This window comes from Neovison vison, chromosome 5, assembly GCF_020171115.1.
Source record: "Neovison vison isolate M4711 chromosome 5, ASM_NN_V1, whole genome shotgun sequence".
NCBI classification, from domain to species: domain Eukaryota; kingdom Metazoa; phylum Chordata; class Mammalia; order Carnivora; family Mustelidae; genus Neogale; species Neogale vison.
Genome location: NC_058095.1, coordinates 155176599 through 155195741, shown reverse-complemented (window position 1 = coordinate 155195741; position 19143 = coordinate 155176599). Strand labels below are relative to the sequence as shown.

Sequence of the window (19143 nt, the reverse complement as noted above, 5' to 3'; positions counted from 1 at the left end):
AGAAAAGTTGGAAAATGCAAAAATAGTATAAGGTTCTTTAATCATTTATCTATAAGAACGTTTCAATTACTTTTTTTTTTAAACTTTTAGGCAAAGCCAAAGCTGATTGAACCACTCGACTATGAAAATGTCATCGTCCAGAAGAAGACACAGATCCTGAATGATTGTTTAAGGGAGATGCTGCTCTTCCCTTACGATGACTTTCAGGTAGTTAACTTTCAAATAGAGCCATGTGGTTGGTCTTTACAAATAATTGTTTTTAATCTACTGATTTATTATTTGATTATTTAATTTTAGGATTTTTAAAAGATGAAGATGTTATTTAAGAGAGAGAAGTTATATTGTTACGTTTTTCCATGCATTCCTTTATGGGTTGATTTTTAAAAATGGTATTATTTTTGTATATAAATACGTACGGATATGAATATGTGGTATATATGTTTATATATGTATATAGGCAAATGCATGCGTATGCATACATACACACATGCATGTATTACATATAGGACATAAGTATTTTTTGTATGTGTTATACTTTTAATAAAAGTGCTATACTCTGGGCGGATTTAATGGACGCAAGCACCTTGTGTGTCTTACGAGCTTTGAAGAGAGATTTACGGTTTCTGCCTGTGCCTCGGTGCTAAGGAGAGCATTTGCTGGGGAGCACTGGAGGAATTTGTCGTGTGTCCTTTTGGGTCACATTTTGGGAAGCCACCACGAGAGAACCCCTGAATGGCGTGTGGGCTCCCAGGGAAGGGCTTGGGGGTAACCAGGAATGTTCTGATGTCTGCCTCTCTGGTGAGCGACACGTGCTGTTCCTTGGATCTCGGGGTGCGGGGGGAGGCTTCCAGCAGACTGGCCCGCCTCCTGCTGGGAGCTGCTCTGAAGATTGTTGCTTCAGGTTTCAGGTCGCGAGAGCCCTGTGGCCGAGCCACCCACAAGAGCCGTGAGGCCAGTGAGGAGGGATAGTGGGACCCCAGTGGTGTTAGAGGCCTGGCCGCCTGCGGTCATTGTGGGCTGTGTGCAGGTTTAGGTTACTCTCCTTGCCCTCTGGGACCTGCCTCATTGTGTGCTTCTTATCTGCCTCGAAGCTTCTTTACCTGGCGCTGTTATCATCCAATGCCCTGTTTTCTCTGAATTGAGCTGTCTTTTTTTTTTTTTTTAAAAGCTTCATTCTTTGTGGGTTAATTTGAAAAGTGCTAAGGGAGGACCAGGGTGGTGCAGTTGGTTGAGCCTCCAACTGTTGATCTAGCTCAGGTCCTGATCTCAGGGTCATGAGTTCAAGCCCTGGTTTGGGCTCCACACTGGGTGTGGAACCTACTTAAAAATAAAAATGAAAGTAAATTAAAAAATAAAATAAAAAGACTACCTACTTCTAAAACAAAACAGAATAGATGCTATTGAAATACCTGATGTTAAAAGCATTCCCCCCACCACTTTCTTTTAATCCCAATGCCTTAAACATAACCAACCACATACAGTTCTGTGCCTGCTGCATTGTCTTTAGAAACTTCCATGTTGATAACAATTGTTAAGTTATATTCTTTGAAGTTTTTTTTTCCCACCAGTTTCCCAATTTCTACCAGTTTACAACAAAGCTGGGAATTCTCACAAATGTTCACTTTTTTTTTTAGACTTCTAAGAGGTACATGTGAAGAAAATGATTATTCTTTAATTCCTTCCTGAAAAATAAGGAATGCTGTGGAAGTGGCATTGGCCCCGAGTGTGACTCTGTTGCCCAAGTACCTTCCACTGAGAAGTGGTTTCAGATCATGCCTCAAAATACGATGTTTTTGAAAACGTCATTGCATAGTAGACTACTCACCTAAAACATAAATGGAAGCCTCAGAATTATTTCTTTTACCTGTGATTTTGGCAATAAGTTTATCAGCATGAGAAGTTAAATCAGATGATTACAAATGAGGCTTCATGTTGACACGTGTTTCCTGTAGTGTGCTCCGAGGAAACTAAAGGTTATCTCAAGTTTCTCTGATCATGAAGTATATGTATTCTTTTTGGTATGAGTAATGAAGTTATCCCAGTGTTTGCAACCTAGAATGCAAAGTTGTGTTTGCAGCCCGAGATAAAATTACTCACGATGCAAACAAACCAAAGAAACAAGATACAGTTAATTTAGTATTATCTTTCACTCCAGGGACAAGGAACCTGGGTGTTTAAGCAGTTGTAGAACCAGATGATTGAAACTCTGAGAAAAACTCCTTTGTCCCTTTTGCTTGTAACGATTTCCGTGGAGATACCAGGCATAAAATTTCTAGGAAAGGCAAAGAACTCACTGACATTTTGCTGGCCAAGATTGAGTAAGGGTTATTTTCTGTTTTCGGGAAGTTTTTCCCAAAGATTGAGGAGCTTGAATTTCAGCTTTGATCCTTCTCACAGCAATTACGATGGGCTCTATTTAAATTTGGAGGCTGTTATGTGTTTTCCTGGAGATTTCTATATTCTAGGTAAGGCCATTTACACTGTGCTTTCTTGTTAGATTGTCTTGGTGATTTTAATAACTGTCCACTTAGCTGAATGAGCAAAATGTCTTAGAAGTGTCACAGATTCCCTCTGTCCCTCTATTTTTAGGCAGAATAGAATTCCTTCTATTATTAGAGGCAGAGGGAAGAATTAGATCAGGGAAAGAAGTATTTCATATGGAAAAAAACCAGCAAGATGGTTAGGAAGTGGGTCAAATTGTGAGCAAAATGCATGCTGGGGGTTAATTTGCAGGATTATGCTTACTAGTTAAACAGTATTAGTTAGCTGTTAAAATAATAGAACTTTGTACAAAGCTCTGTCAAGTGCATTCGCAGTGATAATTGACTAAAATGTAAGTAAGGATAGTGATGAAACAATTGTACAGTTTTAGAGCAGGACATATGTTAATCTTGGTCAGGGTTGTTTTGTTTTGTTTTTTTCCCTTAAGGTTTATTCATTTATTTTAGGGGGAGGAGAGGCCGAAGCAGACTTCTGAAAGTGTGGTGCCTGATGCCTGGTTCGATCTCACAACCCTGAGATCACAACCTGAGCCCAGACCACGGCTGGATGCTTAACTGACTGCGCCATCTAGGCGCCCTGATAGTGATCAGCTTTCAAGGACACCTGTGTTCTCTGAACACGAGTCTTATGTACAGAAAATTTTTTTGGTCAAATGTATTTGCTGAGGGGCGGGAGAAGAGTGTTTAAAAGAAACCGACAGGCACCTGGGTGGCTCAGTTGGTTAAGCATCTGCCTTCGGTTCAGGTCATGGTCCCAGGGTCCTGGGATGGGGTTTTGCATCTGCTGGGAGCCTGCTTCTCCCTCTGCTGCTCCCCCTGCTTGAGTGCACGTCCCCCATGTCACATAAATAAATAAAATAGAAAAAATAAATAGACAAATAACCTAAGAGACATGGAGTCACTGTGGATTTTAAAAAAGGCAGGATAGTTCTCGCACTCAGAATATTTATGAAGTTGAGTTTTATCTGCCCTGGGTGGGGGGCAGGGGTGAGCGGCTCCTGCATCCCTCACTGGCTGACTGCACTCCTTTTTCAGAATCAGCCCCATGCTTTGGTGTCTGTTCTCTTCTGTCTCTGTGTTGCCTTCATGGTTCTCCTTGTTGGCGATACCTTCTTTTCTCTTCCATCCTTCTAGAATCTTCTTACCCTTCTGAGGCCACTTCACATCCCATGTCCTCTGAAGATGTTCAAGTTCACAGTGATTTTTCTCCCCATTCTCTTAATCCCTTTAATACTTACTGTTCACACTGTAAGTATTAAGTTATTAGATGTAACATATCTAATTTAAGGTTTTACATTTACATCTAAGTACATTGTCTTGGGCTTTTCCCTAACGGTTTGTTAGGCCTTTTGTGGTCCCGGGTCACCACCTGCGCTGTGGCCAGGATGAAGGCTCAGGCCCTGTGTGTGTGTGTGTGTGTGTGAATCTCTGTTCTCCCACCCACCTCACACCCATCTAATCTCTTTACTGTTAGAATGTTTTAGATCAAGAAATGGAAGTTGACTCTTGCTGAAGAAATGACACATCTGTGCACGACTGAAAATAATGTCCAGGATTGCTCCCCTTCTCGTCAGACACCTAGAGGCCGATGTGGGTCTGGCCATTGACTTCCAGTCACAGTTCTCTTTCATGTGGAAGTCCTTTATTGACATGCTGGTGGTTTGATGTTATTATTTTTTTTAAGATTTTTTTAAAAAACTGGTTTATTTGAGAGATAGGAGTAGGAGAAAGAGAAGATTATAGAGAGAAAAGTAGGGGGAAGAACTGAGGGAGAAGCAGGCTCCCTGCTTTGGGAGCCCAAGGCAGGGCTCGATCCCAGGACTCTGAGATCATGACCTGAGCTGAAGTCAGATGCTTAACCGACTGAGCCATCCAGGTGCCCCACGATTTGACTGACTTAACTTTTGCCATCACTCCGCTGAATCTGTAGCTTGCCTTGGAGCTCCGTGTACCACGTACCCTTGTCCCTGGTTTGTTACATTGCTTACTAATTTGTGCGCAGCTATGTAATGTGGTAGAATATGGGAAAGGTAGTAATTAGTCAGAAACGATGCTGGTGGCAGTTTATGGATACCATGTATATATCACAAAAACTAGTGTTTGGTGTGTGATATAAACTAACAAGGATAGGATTTGTATGGAAGAACAGAAAAGAGCGTATCGTGTTTCACTCCCAGAAATGTCCCTAAAGGAGTCCAAAGCAGAGACTTAGAGACCCGTGTGCCCCCGTGTTCATGGCAGTGTTAGTCACAACAGCCAAAAGACAGAAGCAACCCCAGTGTGCACCAGTGGATGAATGGGTAAACCAGATGTGGTCTTTCCATAAAATGGGATGTTTTTCAGCCTTCAAAGGGAAGGAAATTCTGCCATGGACCACAACGTGGATGAGCCTTGAGCATATGATGCTAAGTGAAATGTGACATTCAGAAAGGACAAATTTTGTATGAGTCCCTTAGAAGAGGTACTTAGATTAGTCACATTTATGGCGACAGGAAGTAGAATGGTGGTGGTCAGGCGCCGGGGGCGTGGGGCGTTAGTGTTCGATAGGTAGAGTTTGGGTTTTGCAGGACAATAAGAGTTCTGTGGGTGGATGGTCGAGATGGCTTCAGCACAGGCTGAAGGCTCCTGGACTGTACACTTAAACATGGTTCAAATGGCAAACTTTATGTTATGGCCATTTTACCACAATGGGGGGGGGGCACGTGGTTGCAGGATTTCTGTGCTCCATGGATGTGAAATGGCTGTATCCTTAAAGTTATCCCAAGTCAGGGTGAAGAGTAATTTCTCCAGTGTTCTTAATGCATATTTCATGGTTAGTATCATCATGTTCCCTAGGAAGAGAATTTAAAAGGAAAGACAGGCATACCAAGGAAAGATTATTAGGAATGGGCAATCCTAGAAATTTTCGTTTTTGGCAGTGTTTAGATACAGGAGAATCCTAGAGTGTTCTCAGCATTGTATAGAAAAATGTGGTTAATCTATTTCCCTTTAAATAACATCCTGATTTTTATTTTCCCCCTGTTTCTTTTCCTCTTCTACTTAACATGAGACTGATAGTGATCTACAAACCAGTGACCTGAAAAGGAAGCCAGGCCCTGCTGCTTACAAAGGGCCTGGAAGTCCCTGATCTCATTTCCCATCTGTGCTTTTGAAAAGAAAAAAAATTCTTTCCACACTGTTTTGTCCTCACTTTTTATTATATGCTGCCAAAAAAATAACCTCAGTACTTTGTTTTGAGCTTTTTATTGAAAAATGTTCTTTTGATAAATTCCTCGAAATTTTTATCAAGAGGGAATTCAGTGGCCAACAGTGTAACTTTCTGTGAACATTGTGGTTTCTGGGATATTAGTTCATGTCTAGGACTGAACCCACCTGAATAAAATCTGGATAAATAATATTTTGAAATTGAAATTGGCCAGACCTTCAGGACATGAGAATTTTAATTCTAGTTTAAGTAATGACTTTTACAGAAAACTGGGGTAGATCATATTTTTATGATCAAATATGTCTTAAAAGCTTATATTTTGGATGGAACTGATCAGTTGAATTGAAAAGTATATTTGTTTAGCTTGTAATTGATAGTTTTAATCCTTGTGCAATGGGGGTGCAGCCTTGTGAGTTGCTTAGAACAGGAGACCCGGCTCTTGCTTTCAAATTGCTCAAAATTTAGGAGATAATGACCTAAGGTTTCTAATAAGAAGGAGAATGTGACTATTAGCATGAGAGAGATTGAGTCCTATGGGAGTTTATCCTATTAAGTTGGAGATGGTGGGACATCCAGGTGCTGAGAATCCTTGAAGTGGTTGGAAAGTGGTTGAAAGGCAGAAGTTCAGTCTGAGAGAGGGGCAGGGGTTATTGAACTGGACTCACCCATAGCAATGTGGGCCAGTGGCCCGGAGGCCTAGAGCATGGGGGTACCTCCATGGGGACTGGATCTTGGGTGTGCCTTTCACTGAGGAAGGAGGGAGGTAGGAAGCAAAGACAGCTGGGAAAGAACCAGAAAACTGCAGGGTCCTGGAAGACAGTGAGAGGACTTTGAAGAGGATAGGCAGAAAGGGCAGACAGTCTCGTGTTCCCCCTGATGGGGTGGGGGAGTTGATACCGAGGATGTCTTGACCAGTGAAGATAGTTTCTGGCCAGGGCTGCTGTGAGCAGGTGGGTACAGCAGTTAGTATTACATGATAGTAGAGAGAAGGCATCATTGTGGCTCAGAGTAAGAACAAGAGGCTTTACCAGGATTGGGAAAACGAGAGAATGAGCTAAGAAGGGAAATCCAGGAATGGGGAAGACATGAAAGATGCCAGTGTTATAGGGATGTGGTTTGAAACAGGGCTCTTCTCGGGGGCACCTGGGTCGCTCAGTTAAGCATCTGATTCTTGGTTTCAGCTCATGTCATGATCCCAGGGTCATGAGAGTGAGCCCTGTATCAGGCTCCACACCCAGTGGGAAGTCTGCTGGAGAGTCTTTTCCTCTCCCTCCTCCTCTGCATCCCCCTCCCCAAGCTCTCTCTCATAAATTAATAAATAATTTTTAAAAAATAGATTTTATTCATTTATTGGATAGAGCAAGAGAGCACAAGCAGGGGGAGCAGCAGAGGGAGAGGGAGAAGCAGGCTCCCTGCCGAGCAGGGGCCTGATGGAGGGCTCAATCCCCAGACCCTGAGATGATGGCCTGAGCTGAAGGCAGACGCTTAACCCACTGAGCCACGCAGGTGCCCCATAAATAAAATTTAAAAAAAGAAAAGAGAAAAGAAGCAGGGCTCTTTGGGGATCTTGGGGATGGAACTGACAGTCTTTGGGGGAAGAAGGAGGAGAGAGAGTTTCATCTCTGAACGGTGAGGGGATTGGCTGTTGAGAAATACAGAGTGGATTGGGCTGGGACTAGTGACTGGCTGGCTCATTGGCGGGGTGCTGTGAGAAGGGTTTGGAAACCTAGAGAATAGGATGAAGAGGGGGTAACAGTAAGAGTCTTTGATTGATAAGTTCCTCCACTGCTGTAACCGTGGCCACAGCCCTCACCCTTTCATGTCATGCTGTGGTTAATGCAGGAGCCTCCTATCAAGTCTTCTGGATCCTATTCTGGATGCCTTTCGGTTTATTCTAACAGAGTAGCCAGAGTAATTGTTTAAAAATAAGTTTAAAAGGTCAGATGGTATCACCCCTGTGTTCAGAGCCCTTCTGTGAAGACCTTATCATGACCTGCGTGAAGACCTTATCAGGACCTCCCTGACTGTCTTCCTGCTCTCAACTGCAGCCACACTGGCCTCTGCAGGGCTCCTCCTTCCCTCGGGGCCATCTCCTGCCTTAGGGCTCTTCCTCAGGCTTTCCCCTGTGCCCGTGAATTCTTTACCCAGCTGTCTCCCACCTCCTGCAAGCCTTTTGCCAAATTTTACCTTCTTAGTGAGGTCCTTGCCCACTGCCGTGCTGCCCGACCCCCTCTGGCCTTCCTGGTCCCATTTACGTTTCATTTTTCTCTCACCACATTGCTTATCCACCTCCAGTGTACTTACCGGTTTAATTGTGAGCTCTGTGGGCAGGGGTCTTGGTCTTGGGCACTGTTTCCAGGCACCTGGAAACACATGGCACAGGGCAGGAATTCACTAATACTTGCTGAGTGGGATGAATGAGTGAGAGGGAGAGAGAAAATGAGAAGGTATGAATCACCAACCAAGAGTGGGCCCTTCCATCTAACATTTTGGTGAAAACAGCCTTCTTGGGAATGTCGGTACTGGAGAACTGAGAAGAGAAAACAGGGGATGGGGGTTGTAGTGGCAAGATGGTGTGTGGGGGTGGGGGGTAGCGGCGGGCCCCAGACTAAGGCACTTGAGGTCCTGACATGGCCTCCCATGGACTGTTGGCTGCGTGTGGAGGCCCTAGAGGTGGATGTTGGGCTGAGGACCTCATAGATGAATGAGTAGAAATGCTTGACTTGGACATAAAGTTGGAGGCATATAAAGTAGCCCTTGGAGAAGGGGCGTTTTCGTGTTTGCATCACATAGGGGGATGTTTGCTAGGCAGCACGGATCATAGGGAAGGGTAGGGAAGGGAAGTAGCCTTTTTTCACTGAGGCAGATCTGTATTATTACACGATTTTTATTAGAAATATTGCACAGTGGGACATGTGGGTCACTCAGTTAAGTGTCTGCCTTTTGTTCAGGTCATGATCTTGGGGTCCTGGGATCACACCCCATGTTGGGCTCTCTGCTCAGCAGAGAGTCTGCTTCTCCCTCTCCCTCTGCCTGTGGCCCCCGCACCTTGGACTGGCTCTCTCTCTCAAATAGATAAATAAAATCTTAAAAAAGAAAGAAATACTGCACGCTGCTGAGGAAAACTTACGATCAAGTAGGGAGTTGAGATTAACTACATCAACAACTAGATGAAATAGGACACACACACACAATCACCTGCATCGATGGATCTAAGATTTGATTCTCTTATGTTGAGTAAAAGATACTGGATAAATCTCATAGTCCAGCACTGTATGCATGTGCTCCACGCCTCAGGCCACACTCCCTCCCTCCCTCCCTCCCTCAGGTCTTTTTCTTTGCTTTTTTAGAAAAAATAGTGTTTAGCTCACATTTTAAATAGGTCAGAGAGAATGGTAAATGTCCCGCAGTTGGTAAAAAGGCATAAGCACAGACCATCCTCATAAGCACTGAGGGGTAGGAGGACAATTTTTGTATGCAATTAATGTATTTGTCTTAGGTTATTAAATATGAATAACAGACATGCATAGACAAAGTTCTTAAGACCACGTAAGCACATGGAGATTTATTTCTACCGTATCTCTACATTCATTGTATCCAGTCAATCTTTATAATTGTTCGTAACTATAAAACTGTCTCAAGGTGGCAGACCAGGGGAGTAGAAGAAAGGAGACACCGTAGGATTGCATGCAAAAACAAGAACACAGAGTCCTTAAAGAGAAAATCTAGGTTTTGGCCTCAGAATCACCAGATGTCATTGAATGTATTAGTAAGTTTACAATCTCTGTGGTTCCTGCTGTGTGCAAGCTCTGCCTCTTCCTGCCAGGGCCGCCTGGCAGAGTGTGTCCTGCTCGGAGTGTCCGACCGTGGCCTGAGTGAGCGTGCTGACTGTGTGCGTGAGATCCAGAGAGGACAGAGGAAGGAGGTTCAGTGAAGTCCCCTGATGTCAGAGGTCCTCAAGTCAGGACTTCCCCATCTGCTTAGCGTTTTGTCAGCGGAGCAGAGTCTCAGCTCCGCCGTGTTTAAGATAAGACTCCGGATGCCCTCCCAGGAGCTGATGTGCTGAGGCCCGATGGTCTGGGAAGACCAGTGTGGCGGTGGTGATGCCGGCAAATGCGTGGAGGGATTTGAGGGCAGTTGCCCTTGGTGCGTGACTGAAACTGCTCCTGAGTGATGAGGAGAACCTGAGGGAGTGAGCCTTCCTGGGAGGAAAGCTCAGCAGGATGTTGGAATATGTAAATAATGGCCATGGTGTAACACGAAGCGTATTCACCATGCTAGGTGTTCGCGCAAAGGTATGGTCTTTTTGGCAAGTGAAATTACATTCTAGAGAAAGACATATGGAGCCACATGCAGATAAGTAGAAAACAAAAGAAACTGTGCTTGCTTATGTCTTCTTCAAGGTTTTGTTACCAGATGGAACGTAAATCAATCAGAGGGAAAATAGGCACTCTAGACCCAAGATTTAGTCACGTGGCCAGAAGTTTAGGCCCTGGTCTCTCTGTTACTAATCTGGGTGTTGGGGTAAGTGAGAAGCCTTCTAAAAACTCACTTTTCTTAATTTATAGTTCACAGATAGCATTTGCCCTAAAATTTGGGTTCTCGTAGATGTGCAAGAAGCAAAAGCAACACTCCATGCAAGAAAGCTCTTTGTAGCCCTGGCTGATGTCCCTCAGTTGGCAGGGAGGGAGCTGAGGGCCTAGGAAGCAGCCTCCTTCCTCTCAAGGGAACATCCGTTCATTTCTGGGGATTTGCAAAGTCATGTGATGTGGAGCAACTTGTGGGGAAGCTGGACCTGCCACCTGTCCCCCAAATGACCAAAGGCTGCTCCTTGTTTTCTGGATATCGCCCCCCATGCTGTTTTCTCTTGTGAAGTGGTATTTAAAAGTGACTAAAACCAAGCTTCGTTGTAACACCAAACCCAACATAAACCAAACAAAATCTCTAAAAACTGAACTTAATCGATGAGTCTGGTTATGAAGGGCTGTGAACACGAACTTATTTATAGTTTACTGCATTTGGAAAGCTATGTAATGTATGATTTGGGGTGTTAGCAGAATGACATCGTTATGACTCTCAAAGGTCTACTGACACCTATAAATGCATGTGACATTTTAGGAAGCAGGACATGATGTGGTGACAGAGGCTACCTGAAGGCTCACCAGCTCTGAGACACTGTCTCGTCTGGAACCCTGAGTGATCTTACAGTTGAGTGAAAGCATCCACATTTTAAAATCTCAGCCGCCCATTCACTCAACAAACATTGATGTTGTGCCCCGTGTTCTGTTGGGTGTTGGAAAAGCAAAGACGAGCAGGAGAGTCGGAAGGTCTCAAGGCTGCTTGGGGACGTGGGTGATGCCAGCGGCCCGGCAGTCAGGTGGATGGCCCAGTGCATGAGGAGGTCCTGAGTCCCCATGTGCTGGGGGGCTGAAGACGACCAGGGGAGTCCAGAAAAGTCATTAGCGCTGCTTAGCCAAGGTCTCTGGTTGTGGTAAGGAGCTTGGACTGTGGGCTCATATCTGGTGGAAATGAGGAGTCATGGAAAGGATTTAAGCTGAGACCTGATGCTTGCAGATGAAACTTTTAGAGATGACTGGCAGAGAAGAGGTAAGAGGGACGAAAGAGGGGAGCTGGGCATACCAGCGTGGGTGCCACTCTGGGCCGCACGCAGGAGCATGGGGACGCCCAGCAAGGAAAGTCAGCGATGTCACACAGGGCGGCACTCGGAGCAAATGGAAGAGGACAGTGCGGGAGGGGATCCTGGGTGTGGAAGCCTGGGGGAGCTCGTAGGGGCTAAGGAAGAGTTGCTGTGCGGGACAGGTGGCTGCCAGCATGGCTTTAACAGGTTCCTTGAGAGTTATTTTTTATAAAACCCCTCCAGAAACCTAAATGGGATTCCTTCTCTAGACCTGTATCCTGTCCCATGCCTTGTCCATTTTTGTAATTATTACTGAATTCGACAGGGAGAGCTCTCAGGACACCGGAAATGGGATCTTCGGATGTTAATAGAACCCCGTGGGTCAGTCTCCAAGATGTGATCTCCGCAAGGAGATGTGGGAAACAGCCAGTTTCCAGCCTGGCTTGGGACTGAATCCTCCCAAAGAAAGTCAGCTGTTCTGGAACGAATGCCATTGCCAGACATTTGGAAAGGTTCCACTACGCTGTGCTCGAGAAGTCACAGTTGAGTCCCCAGAGTTTCTTGTAGTAATGTTTCGGGCAAAGACAAAGGCAAGCAAGGCCGGGGTCCAGCACATGCTGTAAGGGGACCTAGCTCTACAGACACGTGAGGTTCCCTGCAGTTTGGCTCAGGCCTAGAGACGAAAGGAAGGGGGTGTTGAGAGCTGCCCAACAGGGAATAGTTGAAAATCCAAGATAACTTTAGAACACTGGAGTGGACTCTGTCCATCTGGCCCAGCGGAGCACAATATAAATTCAGCCCCGAATTTGCTTGCTTAGTAACGGAGGTGGGCCAGGCTGAGGGACGCCAGCCCCAAGAGCTGTCTTCCCTCAACCGCCTGGGCTTTGATTTCTGGCATCATCTACTTCCTTCCCCTCACTGAATGCTGGTCCCCTCCTACCATACCCCAAGGTTGTCCTTCTCCTGAAAGATCAAAGTACTCTTTCTCTGGAAGCACACCGAGCCCTCAAAAGTCTGAAGGCAGTTCTACTACGTGAATTAAAACAAACACAAAAACGAACACAAGTGCAGGATAGTCTGTATGGAATTACAGGGTGGGGGTAGACTGCTAAGCAGAGGGTGTCCACACTTTTGCTTCAGGGTAGATGGGAGCTGACCCTTGCCCTGGGACCCGGTGGGCATCCCTGTCCAGCCGGCCACGGGCATCTTGGGCCCTCTTCTCCGACCTCAGGCCCTCCGCAGGCCTCAGAGCCCATCTTAGGGGTCTGGTGGCACCGGGGACATTTCCCTCACTCTTCCACATTCTGCAGCCACGTGCCTAATTGAGTGGTCACCGCCTCCAGAAGACCTTCTTCACCTGTTGTAGCTCAGTGTTTCAGCCGCTGCACAGTGGCCTCCCCTCTCTTCAGAGCTGCTCCGTGTAGAACGCCGCCGGAGCCCTCTCTTCCTGTTTCAAGGCCTGCCCTCCCTTCTGGGCTGCCTGGGATGTTTGTTTTTCCATCTCAGGGAGGACACTCCCAGCCTTGGGCTCCTTTGAACGGGAGAGATGGGGAGACGTCCGCGAGGGCTGCGTTCAGCTGGCTGCCAGGCAGCCCACCCACCTCTCTGGGATCCTGTGTCTCCCTCATTGTTCTTACGGCCCCCGGGGGCAAGGGTGGGCCTTTTGTCTCAGTCTTTTAATTAAAATCTTATAAAATAGGATATTTTAAACAGCAGTGGCTATGCATGCTTCCCTCTAGGAATTAAGACGGTTGTTTTGTTACAGTTTTAATGCCCATTGTAAAGTGATTAATAAAAAGTCCCATACTTTAAGGGTTGAGAGGGTTAGAACAGTAAAGAAACTATGACACGAAAGCACGTCTGTTACCACTCACCCTACATTTATTTAAGTCTACAAAGCGACTCTTCTCTCCCTCAAATCCAAAGATTCCTTTCCTAAAAAAAAACAAATGGGGTAATCAATCAAAGCAGACCTAGTATGCGTCTTCTTTTTTTTGGGATGTCTTTTAGTCTCTCTCAGAGCACCTCATAGCACTCAGATAATAATCCATTTGAGAGAGGTAGACTTAGAATTCCATGTTCACAGAACTGTGGAATTTTTAAATTACACAGGAAGCCTGGAGATCCTTAGAAAACTCTCTGTTTTATAGATGTGGAAAGTTAAAACTTTCCTTCAGGATCACACAGCTCATTAGAGGCCACGCTCACTTGAGAACTCAGGTTTCCTGGCTCTGTGTTCAAACCCCTTTCCAATATCAGTCCTCAGATTCTTCCATAGAAAGTTGAATTAAATTATTCCCCGCACATTTCTTGCGGTTTGAAACATGAGCTTCTCGGTATCCCGCTTCAGTGGGATCAGGATGGCGGGTTGGCCGGCGCTGATGGAGAGAAGCCAGAGCCAGGCTGGGGTCAGGAATTCGTTTGTAGAGAGAGATTCCAAGTTGAAGGTGAAGACCATCAGAGGAACAGCTGTGAGTGATGAAGAGGAGGGCCAGGGAATGCCAAGAAGCCCCAGGGCTGGCCCGTAAGGGGAGACCTGCTGTATGGTACGTCTGTCTGTCCCTTCAGGTGACCCGCAGCCCTGCCTCCCTGGGCCAACCGCTCTGGGTGATGGCTCATAGGTACTGAAGTGACCCCTGTCTTTGGGGGGAATCATTTCAACCAAGAGAGAAAAAAGTTTTTAAAATAAGAGAGCATCTATTTGAAATTTGTCCTTCCAGATTAGACTTGGAGATAGTTACAAGTTCTGCTTTTTCTATTCGGGTCTGAGGCGATCTGAACTCCTTTAACTCATTCTATTAAAAAAAGAAAGTCTCCTGAAGATTGACGTAGGCTCTCATGTGTCCTTGGATCATCTTCTGAGCCCTTTGGGTCAGGACTTCACCCCTTTCTTTCACAAGCAGACTCTGTGCCAAGTGCAGAGCCCGATGTGGGGCTCAGCCTCACAACCCGAGATCATGACCTGAGCCAAAATCAAGACTCAGCCGACTGAGCCACACAGGTGCCCCTGAGGTTTTTATTTTTAAGCTGTGCTTTGTGCTATGAGATTTCTATCCGAAGTGGTTGTCATGCTAGCTACATTTATATTTAATTTGCAGATCTTATCACACTTCACAGTGTGAAATGTTTCTTCCCTTCTCCTTGCAAGTGCAGAAAGCTACTGCCACTAAGCTTTCTTAGTAGAATGGAAATAATTTATTTCCAAACACAAGAATGGGACAGACATTCTTTGAATATCCATCTTGATGTTGATTTATATAAAGTGGATACAGACCCATTTTTTAGCAGGAATATGATTTTAACTGATAGAAAAATAGAAGAGAATACCACAACCATGAAAAACAAAAATTAAGTTTGCTTTTGAGGAGCGTTTTCGTGTTCATTGAGTATAAATCTGTAGGTATTGATTGGGGCTCTGTTACAAGCCAGATAAATAAAACTGCAGAAATATAATGCAAATTGATTTGGCATACACAGTAGACTATCACCCAGATATAACTTTTAATAAACAAAATCTGTGGAGAAATTAAAGTAGAGCACTCACTCGTGCTGTAGTCTTCAAGGGAAAACTTCAGTTTTTATAATGGACCAGAGAACTCTTTGTAATAACAGAAAAGAAATTATATACAAGTAATGGGTGATTATTGGTGGAGTCCTGTTTCTGTGTCCATTGGCTATTTCATTCATTCATTTTTTGAAACATTTCTTGGGTACTTAGCACAGAGATACAGATAGGGGGATATGTCTCCTGCTCTCGGAGGAATCCACAGTCCGATAGGAGAAAGTGGGATGTGTTTTGGATAATGGAGTCACAGAGTGACCAGCTGCTATCAGACAGGGCCTCATGGGCCATGGTTTATAAGTCACCAAGGTCTGGGATCAGATCTTAGCTTTGCAAGTCCAGAAACTGAATTTCTTCAGTGTGACCAGAGTTGTTTGGGCTCAGAGAACTGACTTGCAGTAGGCAACCCCATGAGATAGCAAACCAATGCCATTTAATAATGGGCATTGAGAACTAGAATTGATAAGCAGATCAGAATACATTCATTGGCTGTGTCAGTTCTCTCTCCTTAGGAAAGTCTAAGTGGGAATCACATTTTAAACGAGTGAATTGGTGAGGCTGGACTCAGCAGTGAGTGGGAAGACCTTGGGAAGTGAGGACGCCTCACTGGTGCCAAGACCAACATTAATGATGCCCCAGTGGCCCAGCCAGTAGATTCCAGCCTTTCCTTTTATTTTTTGAAAAAGATTTTATTTTTTTTTATTTGACAGACAGAGATCACAAGTAGACAGAGAGGCAGGCAGAGAGAGAGAAAGGGGGAAGCAGGCTCCCCGCTGAGCAGAGAGCCCGATTCGGGGCTCGATCCGAGGACCCTGGGATTATGACCTGAGCCAAAGGCAGAGATTTAACCCACTGAGCCACCCGGGCACCCCCCCAGCCTTTCCTTTTAAGTGAGGATAAAGACACTGACAAAATTGCTCTGCTTATGCAAGACCTGTTTTTTCTGTTGGCTCATTCTTTTCCCAGATGAGTTAAACCCAGATGAGTTGATAAGGCTGTAGGTTGGTGGGGTTTTTCATTTCCAGTGTTTTTATTTATTTTTTTTTTAAAGATTTTATTTATTTATTTGACAGAGAGAGATCACAAGTAGGCAGAGAGGCAGGCAGAGAGAGAGGAGGAAGCAGGCTCCCTGCTGAGCAGAAGAGCCCGATGCGGGACTCGATCCCAGGACCCCGAGATCATGACCTGAGCCGAAGGCAGCGGCTTAACCCACTGAGCCACCCAGGCGCCCTCCAGTGTTTTTTTAATTCAAGTGTAATTAGAGTTCTGGGCAGTTTTTCTTTTGGCATAGATTATATTTGTAGTTCTAGGATTTAATGGGTCTCTTTTGTGTGTGCAAAGAGCTAATCTAATTCATTATGTTTTGATTTTGCTCTTTTAACTCGAGTTTCTGCTCCCTTTGTGCTGAATACAACTTGTGCTCAACCTGTACAATTTAGCTTCAGTGTCTTTGCCTTGGTGCACATCTTCTTGATGTCCTTTTTTCCTCCCAGTTGGATTTAGATTCCTCTCCTCTTTCCTCTCATGTCAGCCTGTGCTTCTATGCCCCTTTCTCTCATACTCTTCGGTAGTATCTGTAGCACTCCGATAATTTATTTCCTCCTCTTCCTCTGTCATCAGACTATAAGCTTACAGGAATAGCCAGTACACGTTATTAAACTTGGTGTCTCCAGCTGCTACTTCTGTGTCTGGTGGTGGAAAGTAATGACTCAGTGAACGGATGGCTGGATAGACGTGTGAAATGATATTTATGCTGAGCCTTAAAATGATCAGTACAGTGATCTGGGGAAAGAAAAGCTATTGTTATCTATTCTTAAGGTCCAACAGACATTTTTCTCTATCTTACTTGTCCATATTTAGGACACTGACAGATGTCCTAGGAAAGGTGAATATGGAAATCAGATTGCAGCTTAGTGTGTCTCCTTGATGCTTCTGTCCTAACTCTATATTGTGATTAGTATTTGAAAACATGCTCATGAAAACAGCAGTATTCCTCAGTACACGTTGATTAGGACATGCTTCTAATCTCTTACAGTCTTGTTACAGTTATTTATTGCTGAGTAACAAACCACTCCAAAGCCTAGTAATTTAGGGCAATAATATATCATTCTCCCAGATCTGAAATCTGATGGAAGTCTTGGCTAGATAGTGCTGCTTGACTTGCTATGTGCAGGGGCTGGAATGCTTTCACGTTTACACTGGGGCACCTCTGCCAGGTTGGCTAGAACCAGCTGTGGGCTGGTGGGGCATCTTTCTATATCTGGCCTTTCCAGGTGGCTAGTTTGGACTTAGAGCAAAGGGGTCTCCGGTAGTAGAACTTTTTATGTGTCATTGTCTTCCAAGAAGGAAGAACAGAGCTGCTAGTTTGCTAAGTTCGAAACTGGCAGAATGCCACTCCCACCTCATTGGATTGGTCAAAGCCAGCCTAGATTCAAGGACAGGGAAATCGTCTCGATTTCTTGGTGTGAGGAACAGCATGCATATGTAGGGAAGGATAGCAGCCATCTAGCTAAAAGAGATCATCTAGAACATCCAATTTTATATACAATAAGAAATAGACCTAAAAACAACATTGCAGCTAGATATGTACTACAGAAGTATGTCTCATTTAAGTGAATGGTTTTTAAGAAATGCATTAAGTTTCTTTGGATAACATCTCCAGGGGAGCAGAGGGCTCTTGTTGGAAAACTACGCTTTGTCAAAATTGGAGCTAGGACTTGATCAGTTAATGGACTCAAACCTAGTACTCTGGTCCTGGTGGGTAGTAAATAACCACACAGATGGTTGGTTTAATTATGCCAGTGCTATCTTATCTGTTAAGGGTCATGTCTCTCTTTAATGATTAAAGTTGCTTTCTTCTTAAACTGAGAAGATACTGGCACTCACTCTGATGTACAAGAATCAAAAAGATCTGGATCCTGTTTCTCTCACATTAGAGGCGTTTGGAAAAGTGTCATATAATTAAAGTTTCTTGATTAGTAATTCTACTGGGAAAATGTAATAAATTTTCTCTTTTGACTGTGCTGTGATAGGAAATGGGCTGGAAATGCCTTAGTAGTCCCATTTCTAGACCTGAGCATTTTCCTGAACATTTTGAAATTATAATAATTAGTTTCAAAAATCTTGATAAGCCCAATTACATCAAGACAAGTAGGGCTTTAGAGTGAATCCTTCCTTGAAACATACACAATTTCTTGAACAAGTCCCCTTTTCTTTTATTATTCTTGATTTTTAATAGTTTTGACAACCTCTTAGAATCACTTGATACTTAGAAACTTTTTGAATAGATTTGCCTCTTCAGTGCTTATTGTCACATATCTCTGTGGTATTTCATGGGAACAGGTGGAAAATAAGGGTTACCATTTGTGATATTTGTAAAGAAACCATGAGCAAGGGCCTACAAAGCCCTTTTGGAGACTGAATGAATTAGTAATTCACCTATGAAGGCCCTCAGTGGAATTCCAAAAGACCCCAAGTAGCCGAAGAGATACTGAATGAATTAGTAATTCACCTATGAAGGCCCTCAGTGGAATTCCAAAAGACCCCAAGTAGCCGAAGAGATCCTGAGAAAGAACAAAGCAGAAGGCATCACATACCCTATTTCAAGCTCTACTTATAAAACTGTAGTCATCAAAATGGTGTGGTACCAGGTAAAAACAGACACAGGCCAATGGAACAGAACCTAGAGCCCAAAATAAACCCAAGCATATGCAGTCAACTAATACTTGACAAAGGAGCCAAGAACACTGAATGTAGAAGAGACGGTATATGGTGCTGGGATAATGGACTGTTCCCATGGGAAGAAATGAAACTGGCCCCATGTCTTACACTACTCATGAAGATGTACTCAAAATGGATGGAAGGCTTATATGTAAGACCTGAAATCATAGAACTCCTAGACGAAAACACTGGAATAAAGCTCCTTAACATGGGTCTTGGTGATGACTGTTTGTGGTGTGGGGGGGTGTTCCCATATCTTAAAAAGCAACAAAATAAAAAGTAAACAGGTGACCACACCTAACTCCAAAGCTTCTGCACAATGAAACAAAACATCAATACAGTGAAGAGACAGCCTATTGAATGGGAAAAAAAAATTTGCAAATCATATATCTAGGGGTTAATACCCAAAATATATGTAGAACTCATGGATTTCCGTAACAAAAAACCAAATAACCCACATTGAGAAGGACAGAGGACCCAAATAGACATTTTTCCAAAGAAGGTATACAAAAAGTCT

General features: G+C 44.3%; 1 protein-coding gene across 25 annotated transcripts in view; it reads left to right on the top strand.

Annotated features, from left to right (window-relative positions):
• The window catches only part of DOCK9 (dedicator of cytokinesis 9), a 279424-nt gene that overhangs the window by 124631 nt on the left and 135650 nt on the right, over positions 1–19143 (top strand). For all 25 annotated transcript variants that reach the window (XM_044250022.1, XM_044250019.1, XM_044250010.1 and 22 more), the window contains exon 2: positions 91–207. In XM_044250022.1, the coding sequence (XP_044105957.1) occupies positions 91–207 (117 nt within the window). The remainder of the gene's footprint in view (positions 1–90; positions 208–19143) is intronic.